This window comes from Lissotriton vulgaris, chromosome 7 (genome assembly GCF_964263255.1).
Source record: "Lissotriton vulgaris chromosome 7, aLisVul1.2, whole genome shotgun sequence".
In the NCBI taxonomy this organism is placed as follows: Eukaryota; Metazoa; Chordata; class Amphibia; order Caudata; family Salamandridae; genus Lissotriton; species Lissotriton vulgaris.
This window is the reverse complement of record NC_141695.1, coordinates 783,297,208-783,316,842: the sequence shown is the minus strand read 5'-3', so window position 1 is coordinate 783,316,842 and position 19,635 is coordinate 783,297,208. Positions and strand designations below refer to the sequence as shown.

The following is a 19,635-nucleotide window of genomic DNA, read 5'->3' as shown; positions in this document are numbered from 1 at the left end:
AAGGGGAACTACACTGTAGAGTTACAATATGGGTAAGAACCTTGTTGTTTTGTGGGTGGCAGTCAAAATATTCACCTGAGTGTTATGTAGGTGATAGTTACAAGTTTCTCCTGAGTCATCATTCTCTACAAATCTGAAGATTTAACAGGTGTGTTGTGTAGGAGGCATAATATGTTTGAAATTTATTTTTTGTAGTGGGTTGTATTCAGTTTGCATATAAGGGAGTCAGTCAGTTTTGTGTATGATTGGTAGCATTTATTGTGGCTTTATATGTTGTCGTAGGTGAGCAAATTGTTACCTGCTGACGTGGCTTTATTTTCAATGGTAGTACTGCTCTAGTGATTAATTGTTGTGTTGTGGCAATAATGTTTTCAGTATGCCTCTACTGGAGGTTGTCATCATTGTCTTTGGAAAAAGTCCCGACTTTTTCTGGTGAATTTTCCATTGGGTGGTGTACCTGGTGCGGATTAAATGCCTTCTCCGGCCTAGCACTTGGTCATATAGGTTTGGTCAGTGAGTGTGACTGTGTGTTCCGCATATTGGTGTGCTGGGCTGCACTTATGTGTAAATGTATGGTGCAGTTTGTTGTCCTTCTGGGTTTGTGTGTTTTGCTTGTGGAAGATGGAGAAAGTGTGATAACGTTTTGGGCCTGTATCACCTGCTTATTTCAGTAGTGTGATTTAGAAATCTGGTGATTTTGATTATTAGTGATTTTGTGAGAACAACTTTTGTGTTTGAGTCTGGTCGAGGGAGTTTTGAGTTAAAGTCATGTGTAATTAAAGCCTTCTGTTTTTGTTTTGTGCCTTGGAAATGTCAACTTTGGGATGATGGGGAAATCTTTCGTCAAATAAAGCCTGCATGTTCGGTGTCCTTGCTGTTGCATGACTTGGCATCCATGACTACATGTCCTGTGTGCATACATTTTTATGGTGTCATTGTGAGTGTGCAGACATGTGGAAGTAGGGCCTCATGTACAAGGAGTTTGCAAAACGTTCACGTCTTGGACCGTGGTGTAATGACATTCACAACCTAGTTGTCTTGTTTCTTTGTTGGATAAGAGGTGTGAGGGCCTCATGTCTTGATCCATTGCAAAGTTTTTGTGACTGCTACTTGTTGTTTGTGTGTCTGCAGACGTATTGGAAAGAATAATAGGTTGGTGGGTGAATGTGTAAGTTAGACATGTTCGAGACTGAATGATTGTGAAATGGGTCAGACTGGCCTATAGGGCAAATCAGGTAATGCCTGAAGGGATAGTCTGACAGGTCAGTGTGTGGGCCTGTGTTATGGGCTGGTGGAACTTTTTGCTTACTGTTGATTACTCTATTAACCACATGGCTGCTAGGCGTTTTCCCGTCCTGCGCTGAAAAACCAAAATCACCATAATTCATGACGAGCTGGCCTTGTCATCCGCGCACGGCAGGTAAGCGCCATGACGAGCCCAGCTCGTCATTAGCTTCGAAGGGGTTAATACAAGCACTGCCTGTAGCATACACAAATTCATGCAGACTCCCATACCTGCAAAATACCCAAAGAAGCATGTCTTTACAAGGTCAAAACTGGCCTGATTTGTAAATATGGCCCACTTTTTTTAGCTACCTGGTTCTTTAATGGGGGCCTCTTCTGTTATGGTGCCCAAGCCTATTGATGTAATAGAATCTCGATGTGTGGTCTGCAGTGGTAGCTAGTAGATAGGCACCGTTGAAGGAGGATTGAGGACTCCAAGACCCATCTGCTGTTGGTGTAACCTAAGGGTCTAAAATGTATCTCCAAACTGAGTGGCTCCTGATTCTTATATTAAGCCCCTGCCCTCTAACTCCAACAGCGGTACAAAAGGGGGTGGTAATGGACGGAGCATCTGAACCAATCAAACACTCACACCCAGTCAAAAGATCTGGGTTTAATCCATCACCGTTCTTTAGCCCACTCTGCCACCCCAGTTCAGACATGGCTATATGCAAATCAGTCTGACCCTGTGCCTCATGGGAACAGTCCAGCCCGAACTGCCAAGCCAAGCCTTCCCTGGACCGGAAACAAGCTTCCGAGGACCGGTTTATGGCATTCCAGCCATCTTCAGCCCGGCTTGCTTGAATCCAGTGGCAAAGTGAGCAAGGGACTCACGTCTGAGCATACCCTGCCACACATATGGCGGCCAAAAGGGGGTGGTAATGGACGGAGCATCTGAACCAATCAAACACTCACACCCAGTCAAAAGATCTGGGTTTAATCCATCACCGTTCTTTAGCCCACTCTGGCACCCCAGTTCAGACATGGCTATATGCAAATCAGTCTGACCCTGTGCCTCTAACTCCAACAGCCACACACTGGCGGCTTTAAAGCAACTCAATCCTGCACTATAACTTGCTAAAAAGGTCTCTGGCCAGGAGCTAAGGCAACTGGCCTGGATACAGCATGGGAAGGCACAGTCGATGATGAATGAAAGGTAGCAGCTGTAAGGAGCACAGCAGAGGCACCAGTTAAGCTTGAAGATCAAAAATATTGATTTTGGCCTGACTGAAAACCTTAATCCTCTAAGGCTTAGAACCAGCAGGTGGAAACTCACCTGCTAAGGTTGTAAGTGCTTAGAACTAGAAAGAGCTTTGATGAAGAATAAGAGGGGGCTGTCTCTATAGCGGCGTTTTTCCTGCCTGGAAGTTCAGGGTTTGTTATATATTTTGTGTATATTGCGGCAAGAATGCTGCTGAGGCTTTTCTCTGAAAAGAATAGCATTTAAGAGTCGGTCGAGATCAGGATGGAGTTTGAAATGTCGATTTTGACTTATAAAAATCCAAAACAGCTTAATTTCTCTCTTTGTAATGTTCAGGTGCATGACGGCACAAGGAACTTGCACATGCTCGGGCCCCAGACACCTCCTACTGGAGGGATGTTGGTAGGAAATAAATATGCATTTTACGTTGAATCTATAAAAAACTTAACACTTAATGATTCAGAAGGCTGCAAAGTTTCGGCCCTAGGTCCACACGGCAATGTAAGAACGACACTGACAAAGTAGAAGTGGTTATTACAACTGGCCTCAAGCACGTGTGCCCGGGCCCTTTTATTAGCAGGGGCACCTGACTGGTGACACCTGTGTTGGATGGGTTTGAGATGGGTACTCTGCCACCAACAGAGTTGGACTTGGTCAAAAAATAGGCCCGGGCACCAAAACAAAAGTGGCCCCCATTAGCGAGATTGATAGCTAACAAAGCCTTGAGAGCAGGGAAAATAATAGTAATAAACAGCCGACCTGGCCATAAAACCTGTCCACAACCACAACAAAATTAGCCCACACACTGATCAGTCAGACAAGCTACATCGGGCACTGCCCGATTCTCCACTAGGCCAGTCCGACGCTGGCCACCAGGAAGGGGGGGGGGGCTGCTGCATGACGTGTCCAGCAGGACACAACAGAGGCGACATTTTGCATTCTAGAAACAAATGTGACTATTATATTGAGAAAAATACAGTGCACAGACTCGGCAAGCTCCACATTCAGGAATCTTTAGTGGGTGGGAGATTATGTTTAAAAGATAACATCATTGATCAATGAAGCCATCTAATGGCAACTGAGGAAAATGCTACAAAGTTGATGTCCGTGACAGGAGGATTGCAATAAAAAAAAATGGAGGAAATTACATTTCTTAGTTAACAGGTCTGTCTTCAAGCCTCTTGAAGATTGCAATGAGAAAAAAGTGGAATCTATTTCATAAATAACATTGAGAACCTGTTATGTCATGAGATCAAAGGGGTCATTCAGATCGGGCAGTCGGATCAGGCCAGTATCTTCGTACACAGAAGAAAGCCATGTAGGAGAGCTCTGGTGGGATGTATTGCCTGAGAAAATGTACACTTAGTGATAAAGACCAGATGGGACTTTGGACCTAGAACTCTGAATTATTCTCTTTTAGTTCTGAACAACCTTAAGGAAACACGTCTTTCAAATACCACAATTACAATCATACTACCTAGAATTTTCGTATGTATGTGGTTTTCTGATTTTTCACAGGCAAGCAATATTGGTACGGTTTATGGAAAATTCTTCGTTTTAGTAATTTGTATGCACTATAGTGCCGAAGACACGTACACACATTTTCACCTTTTTTAGCTTTACTAGGGCAATTAGTTATTATGACAGAAACGGTTGCAGATGTCCCGCTTGTCTCTTCTGAAATACCCATTGCAAAGGCCCGGAGCTGTTAAGCATGCAGTGGAGAATGTGCGCTCCCTGTTTTGCCTGAGAGCACAGCCCCATGCAAACAAGGCAATGCTTTGCCAATGGGCCTGCACCATTTAACATATGTAAGGACGCAAACCAACAGACTTGGAGAGAGGTGCTAAAATTGCACCACCCAGAAAGTGGTACACACTTAGATCCCCTCCCTGGGTACCTTTTGAAAGGAGCATGAATTTTCGAAGGGCCCTCTGGCCTCATTAGGCTGATATAGGGACCCCTTTTCAAGCGGAGTCTAGGGCATCCCGGTGCAGACAGTGACACTCCATCATTGGCTGGGCAGCATGCAGGCCGCAGGGCCCTTAAGGCAGCCATGCAGGATAAGGGAGCAGAAGAGGGTGTCAATAGCACAGAAACGCATAGAGCTGGGTGAACCCTCAATCAGTGTTTCCAGCCCCTGCCTGCCTGTAGCCTGCTCAGGCTGGCAAGACTTCCGTTTTCTCTTCCTAATTTTACAGAGATGCCCTGCACCTGCCCTCCATTGCTCTCTGCTAAGCTCATGTACTATCCATTGATACTACCCACCTGGCCCGACCACCCAGTCCATCTAGGGCTTTTCAGTTCCAGTAGACCTGCTGAATAAAATGGTTACTAATTTCGGTTGAGTACACTGGGCAAAGTGTTGGCTCAATTCGTTTTTTCCAGAATGCCTACATCTTTTCCCACTTGTTTCCCTAAGTCAAGCACCACAAACAGGAGAGAGAAAACAGGACAGAGAGGTGTTACAGCAAAGCAAGAGAAAATAAAGACACCAGCAAACATGGGGAAGAGACAGATGACTGAGTGAGAAGAAAAGCAGCTAATGATTTGGGAGACAAAGAGAGACAGGTTTGGAAAAAGGTAATTTAGTGGCGACAGCATGAAGAATCAAGTGGTGGAAAGAACAGACTATGTGAGGAACTTTATTTGGAGAGAGACACAAGGAAGAGAAAATGTCAAAGAGAAATAAAAACAATAGGAGACGAGAGGGATCTATAAAGACAGAAACAGAGACATCATTCCCCTACAATACCGTAAAATCGTTTGACTGCAAAAGCATCAAGATGGATGTCCAGCTGGCACAATTCCACACCTTCAGGCTAGACACGCACCATCCTTGGATATGAAGCCAGCAGCCGCCCTCTTCAACAAAATCACTGATGCTGGAGTCTGCATGTCCCACTCGCTCAGCATCAGGATATTGTTGGACAGGATCGACCAGTCCAAAGCTGTGGAGTGACATCAAAGCAGCCAGACCGCAGGATCCATCTCATCAGGGAGCGGGGATTGAGTGAACGCCACCAACACCTCTACATAATCATGGAAGCACCTGGAATTCAAATGGACCCAAAATGCAGATCCATGAGCACAGAGGACCACTCAGGATGGCATGAAGTGATGAAACAACTTCTCAGGACGAACAAGATGTGAGTTCACAGGACAACTTAGGACAGGCCACCCTAGACTGTGGGGTTACAGGGCAACTCGGAACAGAGAGAAGGTGAGAGGGAGGCGAGCACAGAAAGCTCGGGATAGACAGGTAGTAAGTCCAAGGGGGGAGCCTAGGATACACAGAAAATTAGCTCAGGAGATAGACAGGATGCAAGCTCACAGGGCTTCTCACAACTGATAGCACCCACTCGGACTGAAGGCTGAGCTCAGAGGATGGACAGGAAACAAGAACAGAGTGCAATTCAGAACACACAGGGGATGAGCACAGAGGCCTACTCAGAGCAGAAAGGAAGTGCGCACAGAAGAAAAAAACACACTGGACGGATCGGGGTGTAGAGGAATCGAACATGCAGGTTATATAGAACAGAAACGGAGCACATAGGATGGCTCAAGATCAGAAATGGAACAGAGTCACTGAGGTGGGAAGCGAGCTCAAACCAAAGCCCAAGACGCCAAAGAAAAGATTCTGGCGACCACCCATGAGAAGCAACACGTGATCTTTGGACCGGCCAGAAAGTTAGTCTAAAGGATAGCTTGAGAGCAACAGGAAGTGAGCACAAAAGACTGCTCAGAATAGGCGGCAGATAGTATAGTATAAGCAACATTGCCATGAAATGAGCATGATGTATTACTCAGTAACACATAGCATTGTTGAGCACAGGAGGTAATTAAGCACCCAGGATTGATGGGAAACAGCACATAGGGTTGCACAGGGTGGAGAGGAAGGAACCACAGAGGCTCATAAAGGACAGCAGTGACACAGGGCTGACTATGAAGCACAGGAAGTGAATTTTTGGAGCCCTCCGGGTGATCAGGGATCGATTTACAGGACTCCTACATACAGACAGAAAGAAATTGGTGCAAAGCTCAGTGAATATGGTGTACTGTGAAGGACAGACGTGAAGTGGGAATACTGGAGAACCTCAGACGGACAGGAATTGAGTAACACTCTGGATAGTAGTCAGGCTTCTGGTGATACAAGTCACTCCCCAGGACATACTTTACAACCTTCTTTCCTCATAATAGAGGGTTTCCTTAATAGGTTCAAACATTTGCTGTAGAGGTAAAATGTTAACACATAAAAAACAATAAAACCTGTAACAGTGACATAACGATCTCAGGCAAAAGTATACAAGGATAATTAAAACTTTCTGCTCATAAGCACTTGTGTAGAATGAATCCAACTGCACTTCTATTGTTTAGAGGTTTTTTAAAAGCCTCATCGACGTAGTCACTGCAGGTTTTTTAAAAGCCTCATCGACGTAGTCACTGCAGGTATCTGAAAAGGACTGACCTCTTAGAGAAGGCTGGAGATTTCCTTATAGGCTCTCTATCTGAAAAGGCCTTAAGTAGAATTGGTCATCACACAATGCCACAAAATAGTTTCCACCTCTACCTCTACGTTTATGAGATCTGTTGAAAGAATCTGATTTGGCTGGTGGTTTATTCCGTTCATTCACTGCTCTCTCAGAGAAAATCAGTATCTAATATTATTGAGCACCTTCAGACAGCCTCAAGACTGAATTGTGAAGTTCAATTACAGAAGTAGATGCAGCCTCTTTATCTATTTTCTACTCAATAATTTCTGTTCCACGGTGTTCACTAGCGTGCACACGTGGATCCTGCGCCACCCTGGCTAGGAATTGTGGCAACAACCGTGCAACATTCCAGGTCTTGGATGGAGACAATATTGCACGAATAGAAATCCTATTCAGCAGGAGGTTCAACCATTCATGTGGCCCATCGTACCACTAATCTAAGCAGATGCACACAGAAAACCCCTGCTCAACAACATCTCAGCTTTAACATTTCCATTCCCATATTTCCTGTCAGCCTAGGTGACATTTCCACTTTTTCTTTGCTTATTCTGGCTGAAGTCGCTTATTAATGCTAAAATGGTGGTTTGTTTGTTACCCTTTAAAAAATAGAACATTTAATAGAGACACTTATGGCGTACTATGCCGAGTTTGAATGCCATCTACAGTGGTATCGACTTGTGGTAGTTTTATCTGAAGCCCTGTGTAGTTATGACCAGGCCATATTCGGAGTTCTGTGGCCAGTTTGAGGAAACAACTGGAGTGTGGTGTCCAATTTTGAAGGCCAAATCTAGAGTACTTGGCCTAATTGTAGGGGTCGTAATGGAGTATTGTATAGAGCTCTACTGTAGGTCACATCTGATGTGTCAATGGGGTATTTGGAGTATTCTATTTTGCAGGCCTGAAGGACGGAGATGAAATAGTGCCCAGATGTTACTAAAGGCCACACCTGGAGTACTGTGTTCTTTTTTTTGACACTGCAGATAGACGTGGCCACGAACACTTGAGACATTTCTCTGTGTATTATGTCCGGGTCTGAGGGCCCATCTGGAGTGCTATCACCGGTCACCAGTGGAAGCCTCATCCCACTTAGGACACATACAGGCTGATGACAGTACAGAGATAGCATCCTGCGTGGTGTATGGTTAAACCACGAGTTTGCTTCGCTCATTTCTGTGCAGATACTCCACAACATCAGACACACACCCTATGGAGATCCTACCTGTGTACATAGTTGTTCTTATGTAGGTGTTGGAGGCCACAGGATATCTCACAGGCCATCCTTTGCAGGGTTAGAGGATCCAGCGCCATGGGGTCTTCCACCCGGAAGCTCCGGAGGTAGCTCTTCAAGTCACCCTGTTCAGGACAAGAAGTAGAAGTAATCGGATACAAACATCACACGTTGTCAGTCTGACACCAAACAAATTACACACTGCAAACATTTTGAAGGTTTTGTCTGAACAAAGTGCCAGAGTAACAGCGTAAGATACATTTATGGCGGTTCTATAATTTTGTAGGTTTTAATCACAGGGCTCTCTCCAATTACCAGCTGATGGGAACTGTTACCAGCCAGACAGGAGACTGCTGCTTAATCTATTCACCAAAAGGTAGGAACAGCTGGTATCGCACACGCATACCTTTACAGGTACCTGGTAAATCACTTCAGCACAGCTATTTCACACATCTTCGAATGCAAACCAGTCAAATGCACATGTACATGTATATGGACGATGAACAGAGAAGTTGGAGAATATGTGTTGGCCATAGGAAAGAGTCTAGCATACGAGTACCCGAGTCAACATACAGGAAATTTCACTTGGTTCCTGTGCCTGGCTCTCTTATTAAAAGCTTAAAGGAAAACAGCACCAGACATCAAGGTTTCAGACAACCGTATCGGTATGCAAACGCAAAAAATGCTTATCAGATGCAGCAAACCCTATTTTGCGGTTCAGTAACCTGGTACTGGATCGCAAAATGGGTTTGCGATTCGCTATAAGGAACGGGCGTGTTTAGGGTGTCTCTTCCTAATACCGAATCTCATCGGTATGTAGGAATGTTTTGTGACCGAAATGCGGTCGCAAAACATTTGCATTTTACCACCTATTTTAAGTAGGTGGTAACTCATTTGCAAATTGGAAGGGGTCCCCAAGGGACCCTTTCCCCTTTGTGAATGTTTGTTATAGCGTTTTTTAAGAGAAGGCAGTGGTTCCACGGACCACTGCCTACTTTTAAAAAACGAAAAGAAAACTTTTCATTTTTGTTTTGGAAACGAATCCCATTTTCCTTTAAGGAAAAAAAGGGCTGCATTCCAAAAAATATAATGGCTTTATTTAAAAGCAATCACGGACATGGTGATCTGCAGACCCCAGCAGGCCACAATCCCTGTGATTTTTGCGATTCCTAGGGGGTCGCAAATTGCGACCTACCTCATTAATATTCATGAGGTAGGTCATTTGCGATCCCCTAGGAATCCCAAAAAGTGTTCAACACACTTTCCTGCAGGCCGTTTTGCGATTTCCTAATTGCGAATCGCAAGGATCCGCAATTAGGAAATCACAAAACGGATTCTCCATGCATCTGGCCCTTACTTTTTTAAATGATGTATTTGAAATGTAATGTTTTCAAAATGCTTACATAGTAACCAGCCCACTTGTCCTATAAATGTCTTAAATTGGCTAATGTTGAAAACCAAAGACAATGCCACCTTAACTCTGGCGGAGTACGCAATGATCCCAAGTGGAAGTGGAGAAATGTGAACAGTAAAAATGCACAAAACGGGCTAAGATCCATTTTGCACTACTAGACGTTAGAGTCAGGTTATCTACATTCAGCCAACCTTTAACAAATACAGAAGACTGAAAATATCTCATTGAACTTCAAAACCAGCTTGACATCTATCTCCTTTTTAGAATATGCTTATTTGGGGAAAAATGCCACTATAACAACACTTCGAGACACATCTCATTGACACAAAACTCCAGGTAACTGTGAGGAACAAAGGAAAGTTGTATCTTGAGAACAAAACGTTCTACCTTTGAAGAACTTAAGTATGAGAAGAGAAATAGATTTGGCTGTAGGGGCAATCTTTTCTCAACTGTGGGGACATGCAAAGAAGGTCCCAAAAAAGGTGCTGGTTGGACTTGTCAAATAATGAAAACGACTTGATGAGCTACAGAACCAAATGTGTGGGAGTTATATTTATGTGGCAAGTGAATAGCAGATTCAACTAAGTATCTAATGGACAAAAAGGCGTCGATGGAGCTTGCAAGAGGAGTAATTGTATTTTCAAGAGCCTAGCGGGAAAATCTTAAGACCAGCCTAGATGAGTATTACGCTGCCATGGAGTTCTTTCTGGCCACTGACATGATTTACAAAGATACATGTGGGCATGGGCTACTTCCTGATAGACCAGACTCAAGTTCCAAGATGGAAAAGTCGGATGAACCATTGTGGCCCCTTTCCAAGGCAGCTGTACAAACAGTGCATGCTATATTTTCTCATACACCTCATTCCTGCCGCTTACAAACTGTTATCTGACCTATCACCACCTCCCTCCCATATGGATCACTCTGCAACCCTAAACGATATGATCATCACCTTTCTCATCTTCCCCAAACTCCACTGTCTACTCCTCGATAGACTTCCATTCCTTGGTGGCAGTTTTTGAAGATCTGTACACAATTTGTGATACCTCTACATCCATGGACTGCCAGGGCTTCAACATGGACATTAACACAAACAATAACATTTCCTTTTCTACCGATTTCTCTCTGATCATTAACTAACCAATACCCATCCCCAACCAACTCTCTCAAGTGGCAAGCACTCTATCACATTGACCATGCTCTAATGCACAGAGTGCCATCCACCTGGTTTATAGTGAGCAAACTAAATGTCTCATATGACCCACTTCCCTATGCTAGGGCTATGAATGCCAGAGTCAAGACCACCTCCAACCCTGGCTCACCCTCGTTATTCACATTCTAGAACATTTCAGATTGTGTAAATCATACACCTGATATAGCCAGCAGTGGTCAAGCAAGAAATCACAGGCCTCACCCTAAATAAAGTCAGTCATTTAATATCAAACACCCTTGACAACTATGCTGCCCCCTCAAATACATTTGCTAAGTCACACTCGATATCACTCCCCTACCTGCCCTATGGGACTATTTGTCATTCACCTCGTCTTCTTCTAGTTCAAATTCATGCTTATTGGCGATACTCGGTGCTCTCTTACCTCCCTCTCATCATGCACAGCACACTTGACTTCCCCTAAATACCAGTCTACTGAGTTTCATCACACATTCACAAATTAGTTTATTGTAATTCTCCTGTCAGGAAACTCTTTCTATACCTCCCTCTGATCCATTTTCCCAGCAATTGATTAAACCCCTTACTTATCTATTAATCGATAACACACACCGGACCTAACTCTAGAACCAAATGAATTCCTGTGGCAAGTGCCTTCACTTTATAGCATAGCGGTTATCCTCATTCCTGCTGATCCATTGACTGCCTCTACCTGTTGTCCATCGCACTCCCTCTTGTACACTACCTAATAAGTATGACCTTTACCTCCCAATTCACAATCAAGTAGACCGACTGTATTTGGGTTTTTCTGTCGCCACACAACGCTCTCCCTTAGGTGTCACCATACATAGCTTGTCACATCCACATGCCCTCCTTTTACACAGCGTGTCAACCACATGCTTTTGCTCACTCAAGCTGAACTCTATGTAAACCAAAATCGTCTTATCACCTTGCCCACTTCACTACCTTTTTCCATCTCTTGACTCCTGACATCCGCACTCTCTGCTAAAAACGGTGGTGAATGCATATACATTAAAATTAGACAAACAGCCTTTGTCACCTTTACTGTGCTAGAGGCCTGCTTCAAACTCCTTGCGTTCAAAGAATCTGGCAACAACTCTCCTTCTAGCGGTTTACTATGATAATCATCACGTGACATGGAGAGGTGAAGGTGGGTGGTTGCCAAACAAACGTATATAAAAAATGCAATGGCGAAATACAATACTGCATGGAAACAAGGGCTCCTGGGGCCTGAAACGCATCATACATGGGTTGTAGCAAGAAATAAAAACATCTTGCCAGAAATTCTGCGGGGTCTGATCTCCTTCTTTGCCGCCGCCGTGTGGAGGTTGGAAGTAGCAGGAGTTGGTATATATATATATATTTTTTTTTTCACTTAAAAAACCATAGGTTTCAGGCCTTATATAGTTAGGAATTAGCATTTATAAACCATTGAAATTGCTCCTATATAGTTAGTTGTATTAACTATATTTCGCGCACCCGCAATCCACTGCTGATGATGTCACATATTACATCATTCATGACATGGTCACCGACATTACTGATGACATCACTGATGACATCTCAAATGACATCACTGATGACATCACTGATGACATCTCATTTGACATCACTGATGACATCATCCAGTGACTGTGTGTTTCTGTAAAGTTTAAATATATGTTTTACATATTGAAGAATGAGTGGATGTATAAGTGTCTGGATGAAGGATTTAGTAGGTGCGTGACTGACTGTATGAGTGAGTGATTAAATGTGTCTTACTAAATGCATGGCTTAGTGACTAAACTGTCTGAATGTGTGCATCAGTATGTCTGTTGTTGTGTAAGCTGCTGCATGTGTTGATCAGTAGCTATATGAGTGGCTATATGGGTTATTGATTGGTTGCCCAAGTATTTGTATGTGAGGGTGAGTGTGTATGTGGGTGGCTGGGAGGCGTGTGACTCTGTGCATAGATGTGTGAGCAGTTGATTCACTAGGTGTATGAGTTCAAGAGTGCATGTAGAAACAGCTATATGGGCGGTTGACTGTGTGCATGGGTGTGTTGGTGAGTGAATGGATATCTCAGTGCTACATGTCCAAGTAAGTACATATGTAAAACACAGTGCATGTGAGAGTTGGCATATATAAATGACTATACATGAGAGCCAGTGAATGTGCGAGTGGCTGTATGGATCATTGTGTACTTGTATCAGTGATTGTATAAGAGAGTAAGTATGTGTTAGTATATGTTTGAATAAGTAAGGTGTTGTGTGTACAACTGTATAGTTGAGGAAATGGAAGTGTGATTGATTCTTTGCATGACTGACTAGGTGTGTGAGTAACTCCATGGATGAGTGGCAGTGTGTGAGTGTCTGTATAGGTGTATGAGTGCATATGATAGTGTTGTATTGATGAGTGACTGTATGTATGAGTGATTCTATGGGTGAATGAGTGAATGTGTGTGTAGACCTAGGAATCAGTGAGTGCGTATGTAGTAACTGGTATTGGTGTGTCAATGGTTTCAAGGATGGTAGTCTGTATTTAGCACTGGGTGTATCAAAGGTTATATTAGAGTGTGAGGAGGTGCATCGTATTATCACATGAATGATATCATCAGTGATGTGATCAGTGATGTCAAATGAGATGTCATCAGTGATGTCATCAGTGATGTCACTGACCATGTCATGAATGATGTAATATGTGACATCATCAGCAGTGGATTGCGGGTGCGCGAAATATAGTTAGTACAACTAACTATATAGGAGCAATTTCAATGGTTTTTTAAATGCTAATTCCTAACTATATAAGGCCTGAAACCTATGGTTTTTTAAAGTGAATTTGCAAGGTTTTTTAAATGCTAATTCCTAACTATATAAGGCCTGAAACCTATGGTTTTTTAAGTGAATTTGCAAGGTTTTATAAATGCTAATTCCTAACTATATAAGGCATGAAACCTATGTTTTTTTCAGTGAATTTGCAAGGTTTTTTAAGTGCTAATTCCCAACTATATCAGGCGTGAAACCTATATTTTCTTTCAATAAATTTCAAAGGTTTTGTAAATGCAAATTCTATTAGCGGATAACGTTTATATATGTTATTATCCTTCTGGGACCACCTGGGCAGCTATCTTGTTTCTCAGGAGAAGTGAGGCACAAGAGAGCACAAAACAAGAGTGGAAAACGCAAAAAGGGGGCAGGGTAGAGACCCCCTGACCCCCTAGCCCTTCTTTTTAAATCGCGGGGTATGCGCACGGTACGCGTACCCCGCGATTTTTTTCCAATTTTTTTTTTTTTGCCCTTGGGGGTCCTTTTAGGACCCCCTGAGAAGGGCTAGAGGGTTGGGGGGTCTCTACCCTGCCCCCTTTTCGTGTTTTCCACTCTTGTTTTGGGCTCTCTTGTGCCTCAGTTCTCCTGAAAAACAAGATGGTGGCCAACACTTCCTGGTTTGAACAGTTTAGAATGTTGACAGTCGACTGCCAGCCAATCAGAAACTCGCTCGCGCACGTAAGGGTACGCGCACGTACGCGTACGGTGAGCGCATATAGATATATAATTTGCTCAAATTCAATTTTCTCAACAACTACTGGAGGGATTTTCACCAAATATAGAAAATACACTACTGCATACCTGTCCCTACCATTTTGCCAAGTTTGGTGTAATTCCGTTCAGCCGTTCAGGCTGTAGCCGTGTCTAAAGGTCCCATAGAAAATGCCATTTGAAAAATTTCAAATTCAATTTTCTCAAGAACTACTGGAGGGATTCTCACCAAACATAGCAAAGGCACATCTGCATACCAGGCCCTACTATTTTGCCAAGTTTGGTATAATTCCATTCAGCCGTTCGGGCTGTAGCCGTGTCTAAAGGTCCCTATGAAAATTAACATGGGGAAAACATGTTTTGGGACCCCCCTTTCGGCCCCCGCTTGACGAATCCCCCCAAAACTTTCAGGGAAGGAGCGGAGCGGAGCTGGCCAAAATTCTGGAAAATTACACGCAGATTCCTCAATCGGCGCCAAAGTTATTCCCAATAGAATGTTGAGCGCATATAGATATATAATTTGCTCGAATTCAATTTTCTCAACAACTACTGGAGGAATTTTCACCAAATATAGAAAAGGCACTACTGCATACCTGTCCCTACCATTTTGCCAAGTTTGGTGTATTTCCGTTCAGCCGTTCGGGCTGTAGCCGTGTCTAAAGGTCCCATAGAAAATGCCATTTTAAAAATTTCAAATTCAATTTTCTCAAAAACTACTGGAGGGATTTACACCAAACATACAAAAGGCACTGCTGCATACCAGTCCCTACCATTTTGCCAAATCTGGTGTAATTCCGAAACTCGCTCGCGCGCGTAAGGGTACGCGCACGTACGCGTACGGTGAGCGCATATAGATATATAATTTGCTCAAATTCAATTTTCTCAACAACTGCTGGAGGGATTTTCACCAAATATAGAAAATACACTACTGCATACCTGTCCCTACCATTTTGCCAAGTTTGGTGTAATTCCGTTCAGCCGTTCAGGCTGTAGCCGTGTCTAAAGGTCCCATAGAAAATGCCATTTGAAAAATTTCAAATTCAATTTTTTCAAGAACTACTGGAGGGATTCTCACCAAACATAGCAAAGGCACATCTGCATACCAGGCCCTACTATTTTGCCAAGTTTGCTGTAATTCCGTTCAGCCGTTCGAGCTGTAGCCGTGTCAGAATGTCCCTATGGAAATTAACATGGGGAAAACACGTTTTGGGACCCCCCTTTTTTCTCGGCCCCCGCTTGACGAATCCCCCCCAAAACTTTCAGGGAAGGAGCGGAGCGGAGGGAGGCAAATTTAAGGAAAATTACTAACAGATCTCTCAATCGGCGCCAAAGTTATTCCCAATAGAATGTTCGGAATTTCCTATGGTAACTAGCTCCTAACCATATATACCTACTGGCGACCGCCAGTAGGAGATATATGTATATGTATATGTATATATATATATATATATCCAAAAATGTTCCAAATAACGGTGCTCTCAGCCCACAAATCCACGCAACACCTCTTAAAGCTCCAAGGGTGTTTATTTAAACCAACAACATGTTTCGGCTGCGGACAGCCTTGTTCACGTTAGTTTTCAATGTGCACAGTTTCCGGTAAATAAAGTTTCATTTCATCATCATAGAAACAGGACTTGGTAATACATTGCATGAAATGTAAAGTAACCACATTTGAATAGTCATGTGCATGACCCTCACGTAATGTGTTATGTCAAGTAAGGTTCAACTCATATTGTAACGATAAAATTAATACATTATCATCGTGCATAATTATTAGTTGCAAAATATGAAAATAAATACAAAAAAACTCTACTGTTAAATACACAGGAGAACAAGTGTGTTTAGGGTGCCCCTGAGCTTGATTAGTGATGTGGACAGTATAATTAATATCATCACTCTTGATCAAGGCCTATCAGCCGATGAGGATGAAACAAACTTGGGCTCAAACACACAGATGCTCAAGGAAGCTGCCTTTGTGACCGATGATAGTACATTATCAGGTTTCAAACCCAGATCAACTTTCATCCCTACCATGCCGCATGATAACCTTGACACCTTTAATGACTGTGTCAATAAACAAATCCGCACACAGAGGAACAAAAAAGGTAGAGGGACAATGAGAGAACAAAACCTCAGTATACAAGAAAGAAAAGCCTTGACTTCCCTAATGGATGACAAAACCATTGTCATCCGTCCAGCTGATAAAGGAGGGAACATAGTTATCATGGACCGTGAGATGTATGCAAGAGAAGCCCTAAGACAATTGAGTGATGCAAAATACTATACCACGACCTCCTATGATCTCTATAACAAAAGTATACTGACCTTATGGGAGAAACTGATTGAATGGAAAGACCAGGGCATTTTAGAATGGGAAGAGTTTAGGTACCTTAAAAATGACCACCCAATATTACCGGTCCTATATCTTCTTCCCAAGCTCCACAAAGACACTACTAACCCTCCTGGAAGACCTATTGTGTCTTCGAGGGGGTGTGTTTCGGAACATATTTCCAAATATGTGGATTTCTTCCTTAGAGACTGGGTACAAGAACTTCCCAGCTATATTAAGGACACGAAAGATTTTTTGAAGAAATTGTCACTGGTCCAGTGGAAGGAAAACAATCTTTTAATAACTATGGATGTGCAATCTTTATATACGATAATTGACCACGAACAAGGTTTACATGCCTGCGCCACTTTTCTAGCCGGGCGTCCTCTACGGTTTAGAGAACATAGCAAAATGTTAGTGGACATGATGTCGTATTGCCTATGTAATAATTACTTTGTTTTTGATGGTGTCCTATACAGACAGACAACTGGGACGGCGATGGGTTCATGCTTTGCTCCCAGTTTTGCGAACCTCTTTTTGGGCTACTGGGAGCAAAGCATCAATTCAGACCCTAACCTCAGGTCCTATTGGCCATTCGTGGATACATGGTGGAGATACATTGACGATCTCTTTGTGATCTGGAGTGGCTCCCCCGAAATGGCTAACGAGTTTGTAAACAAACTCAACATCAATGATCTCAACATTGTACTTACAAGTAACATCAGCAAGAGTAGTGCAGAATACCTGGATGTCAAAGTCGAGGTGATCCAAGGTACACTACAGACCTGCCTATTTAGAAAATCTACTGCAGGCAACAGTGTACTGCATGCCCTGAGTAGTCATCCAGAAACGCTCAAATGGAGCATTCCCTTTGGTGAACTACTCAGGGCAAAAAGAAACTGCAGCACAGATCAGGGTTATGAACAGACTAGCCGTGAAATGATGGCAAGATTTAAAGAGAGAGGTTACCCTGCCTGGGTGATCAAAAAAGCCAAAGCACGGGCAGATGGTATCCCCAGAGCAGACACGCTAGTTGACAGAGACAAGGAAACTGAGACAGTCAGTGAGGAGGATCAGACACGTCTCATTCTCACCTACAACACCGAGTCTAAACAAATTCGTAAAATTGTCTCCCAAAATTGGAACATCCTCACTTCTGACAGTGTGATCGGTGAGGATCTATCCAACACGCCTCGTATCACATACAGGAAAGGCAAGTCCCTGCGCGATATGTTGGTGAAAAGTGACATCACTGTTTACCCCAAATCCCAGAGTTTGGGCCTATTGGGATTCTTCCCTTGTGGCCACTGTAAGGCCTGCAGGCATAGTTTCCACAAACAATCAGTTACATACAATGGAACAACGAGAAAATTGACTCAATTTCTGACATGCAGTACAGACTTTGTCATATATGTCATTGTCTGCCCTTGTGGGCTATGGTATATCGGTAGTAGTACCAAACAAGCTAAACATCGTGTGCTTGAACACTACCGTGCCATAGCCAACAAAAACGAGAAATACCCTGTGGCAAGACACTTTGCCGAAACGCATTTTTCTAACCCAGCTGTAATGAGCTTCCATATACTGGAACAGATTGAGAGAAGTTCTCGGGGGGGAGACAGGACCCTGAAACTCAGACAAAAAGAGTCCAAATGTATCATTGAATTCCAGACTAAGACACCGGGGGCCTTAACCAGGATGAAGAGCTAGCAGTCCACCTTAAAGCATGAGCACTATTACCTGTGTTAGCTTCCCCTTAGTTATTTGCAACATCAGGCTTCTTCCATGATTGAGTATGCTATGTTTATTTATTATGATGTTTTGAGTGAGTCTTTTTATTGTTGAACAAATTTATTGAGCACTGAACTTTGGCAATTTATGTTTTTTGCTTTACAGATTTGGTTCCACTAAGAACACGACTGCAAATTAATTTTCTCACGTCCTTCTAATATGGACACTCTTCTAGGGGAGCACCTTACTTCCTTTTCTTCACTTGGCATCTAAACAGTTTCCGTCAAGGTAGGCCCCACCAGTGGGGGCTACCACACTTTGGACTTGGTTACATGCTATCTTCCGAATGGGAATTTGTTGGAATATATGTGTTGCGACATTTGTCAGGCACAATGCATTAGACTGTTTCTGTTCCATTACTCCGTGTATTTTACAAACATAGTCCCCTGATTAGCATGCGTCCAGTGCGCACCACACTTTTGTGCGTTGTAACTTGATGTAGAACGAAGGCAACACTTGTTTCCTATACAGTTCGAATCATATGCAGCTCTTTCCGAGCCCGAGATGTAGTGGGAACGGGCATTACATTGCCACCCATGACACTTTGTGTCTCTGGCAACACGATCTGTTTGTTGTCTGACACCCCTGTCAGCCAGGTTCTGTACCACACACTAACGCAATTGGGCCACGCCAGCTTATCTGGGAAACCTATTTACAAACTTTCCAGGCCGTACATTCTGGCAGCCCTATTGATCTGTGAAACACTGGTTTCACGCTAGGTTCCCACAGCAACCTGTAGTTCCGCGCTGCCGTTCAAACTACTATCATGGCGGTGGATCTCGGGCCGGTGTGCATTCACTTCAATATGCATGTCTGGCTCAGGGGCACCCTAAACACACTTGTTCTCCTGTGTATTTAACAGTAGAGTTTTTTGTATTTATTTTCATATTTTGCAACTAATAATTATGCACGATGATAATGTATTAATTTTATCGTTACAATATGAGTTGAACCTTACTTGACATAACACATTACGTGAGGGTCATGCACATGACTATTCAAATGTGGTTACTTTACATTTCATGCAATGTATTACCAAGTCCTGTTTCTATGATGATGAAATGAAACTTTATTTACCGGAAACTGTGCACATTGAAAACTAACGTGAACAAGGCTGTCCGCAGCCGAAACATGTTGTTGGTTTAAATAAACACCCTTGGAGCTTTAAGAGGTGTTGCGTGGATTTGTGGG

General features: G+C 43.2%; 1 protein-coding gene across 4 annotated transcripts in view; it reads right to left on the bottom strand.

The window, feature by feature from the left end:
* The window catches only part of LMTK1 (lemur tail kinase 1), a 419,869-nt gene that overhangs the window by 62,185 nt on the left and 338,049 nt on the right, over nucleotides 1-19,635 (bottom strand). For all 4 annotated transcript variants that reach the window (XM_086931028.1, XM_086931031.1, XM_086931029.1 and 1 more), the window contains one exon: nucleotides 8,198-8,331. In XM_086931028.1, coding sequence (XP_086787154.1) covers nucleotides 8,198-8,331 — 134 coding nt within the window. The remainder of the gene's footprint in view (nucleotides 1-8,197; nucleotides 8,332-19,635) is intronic.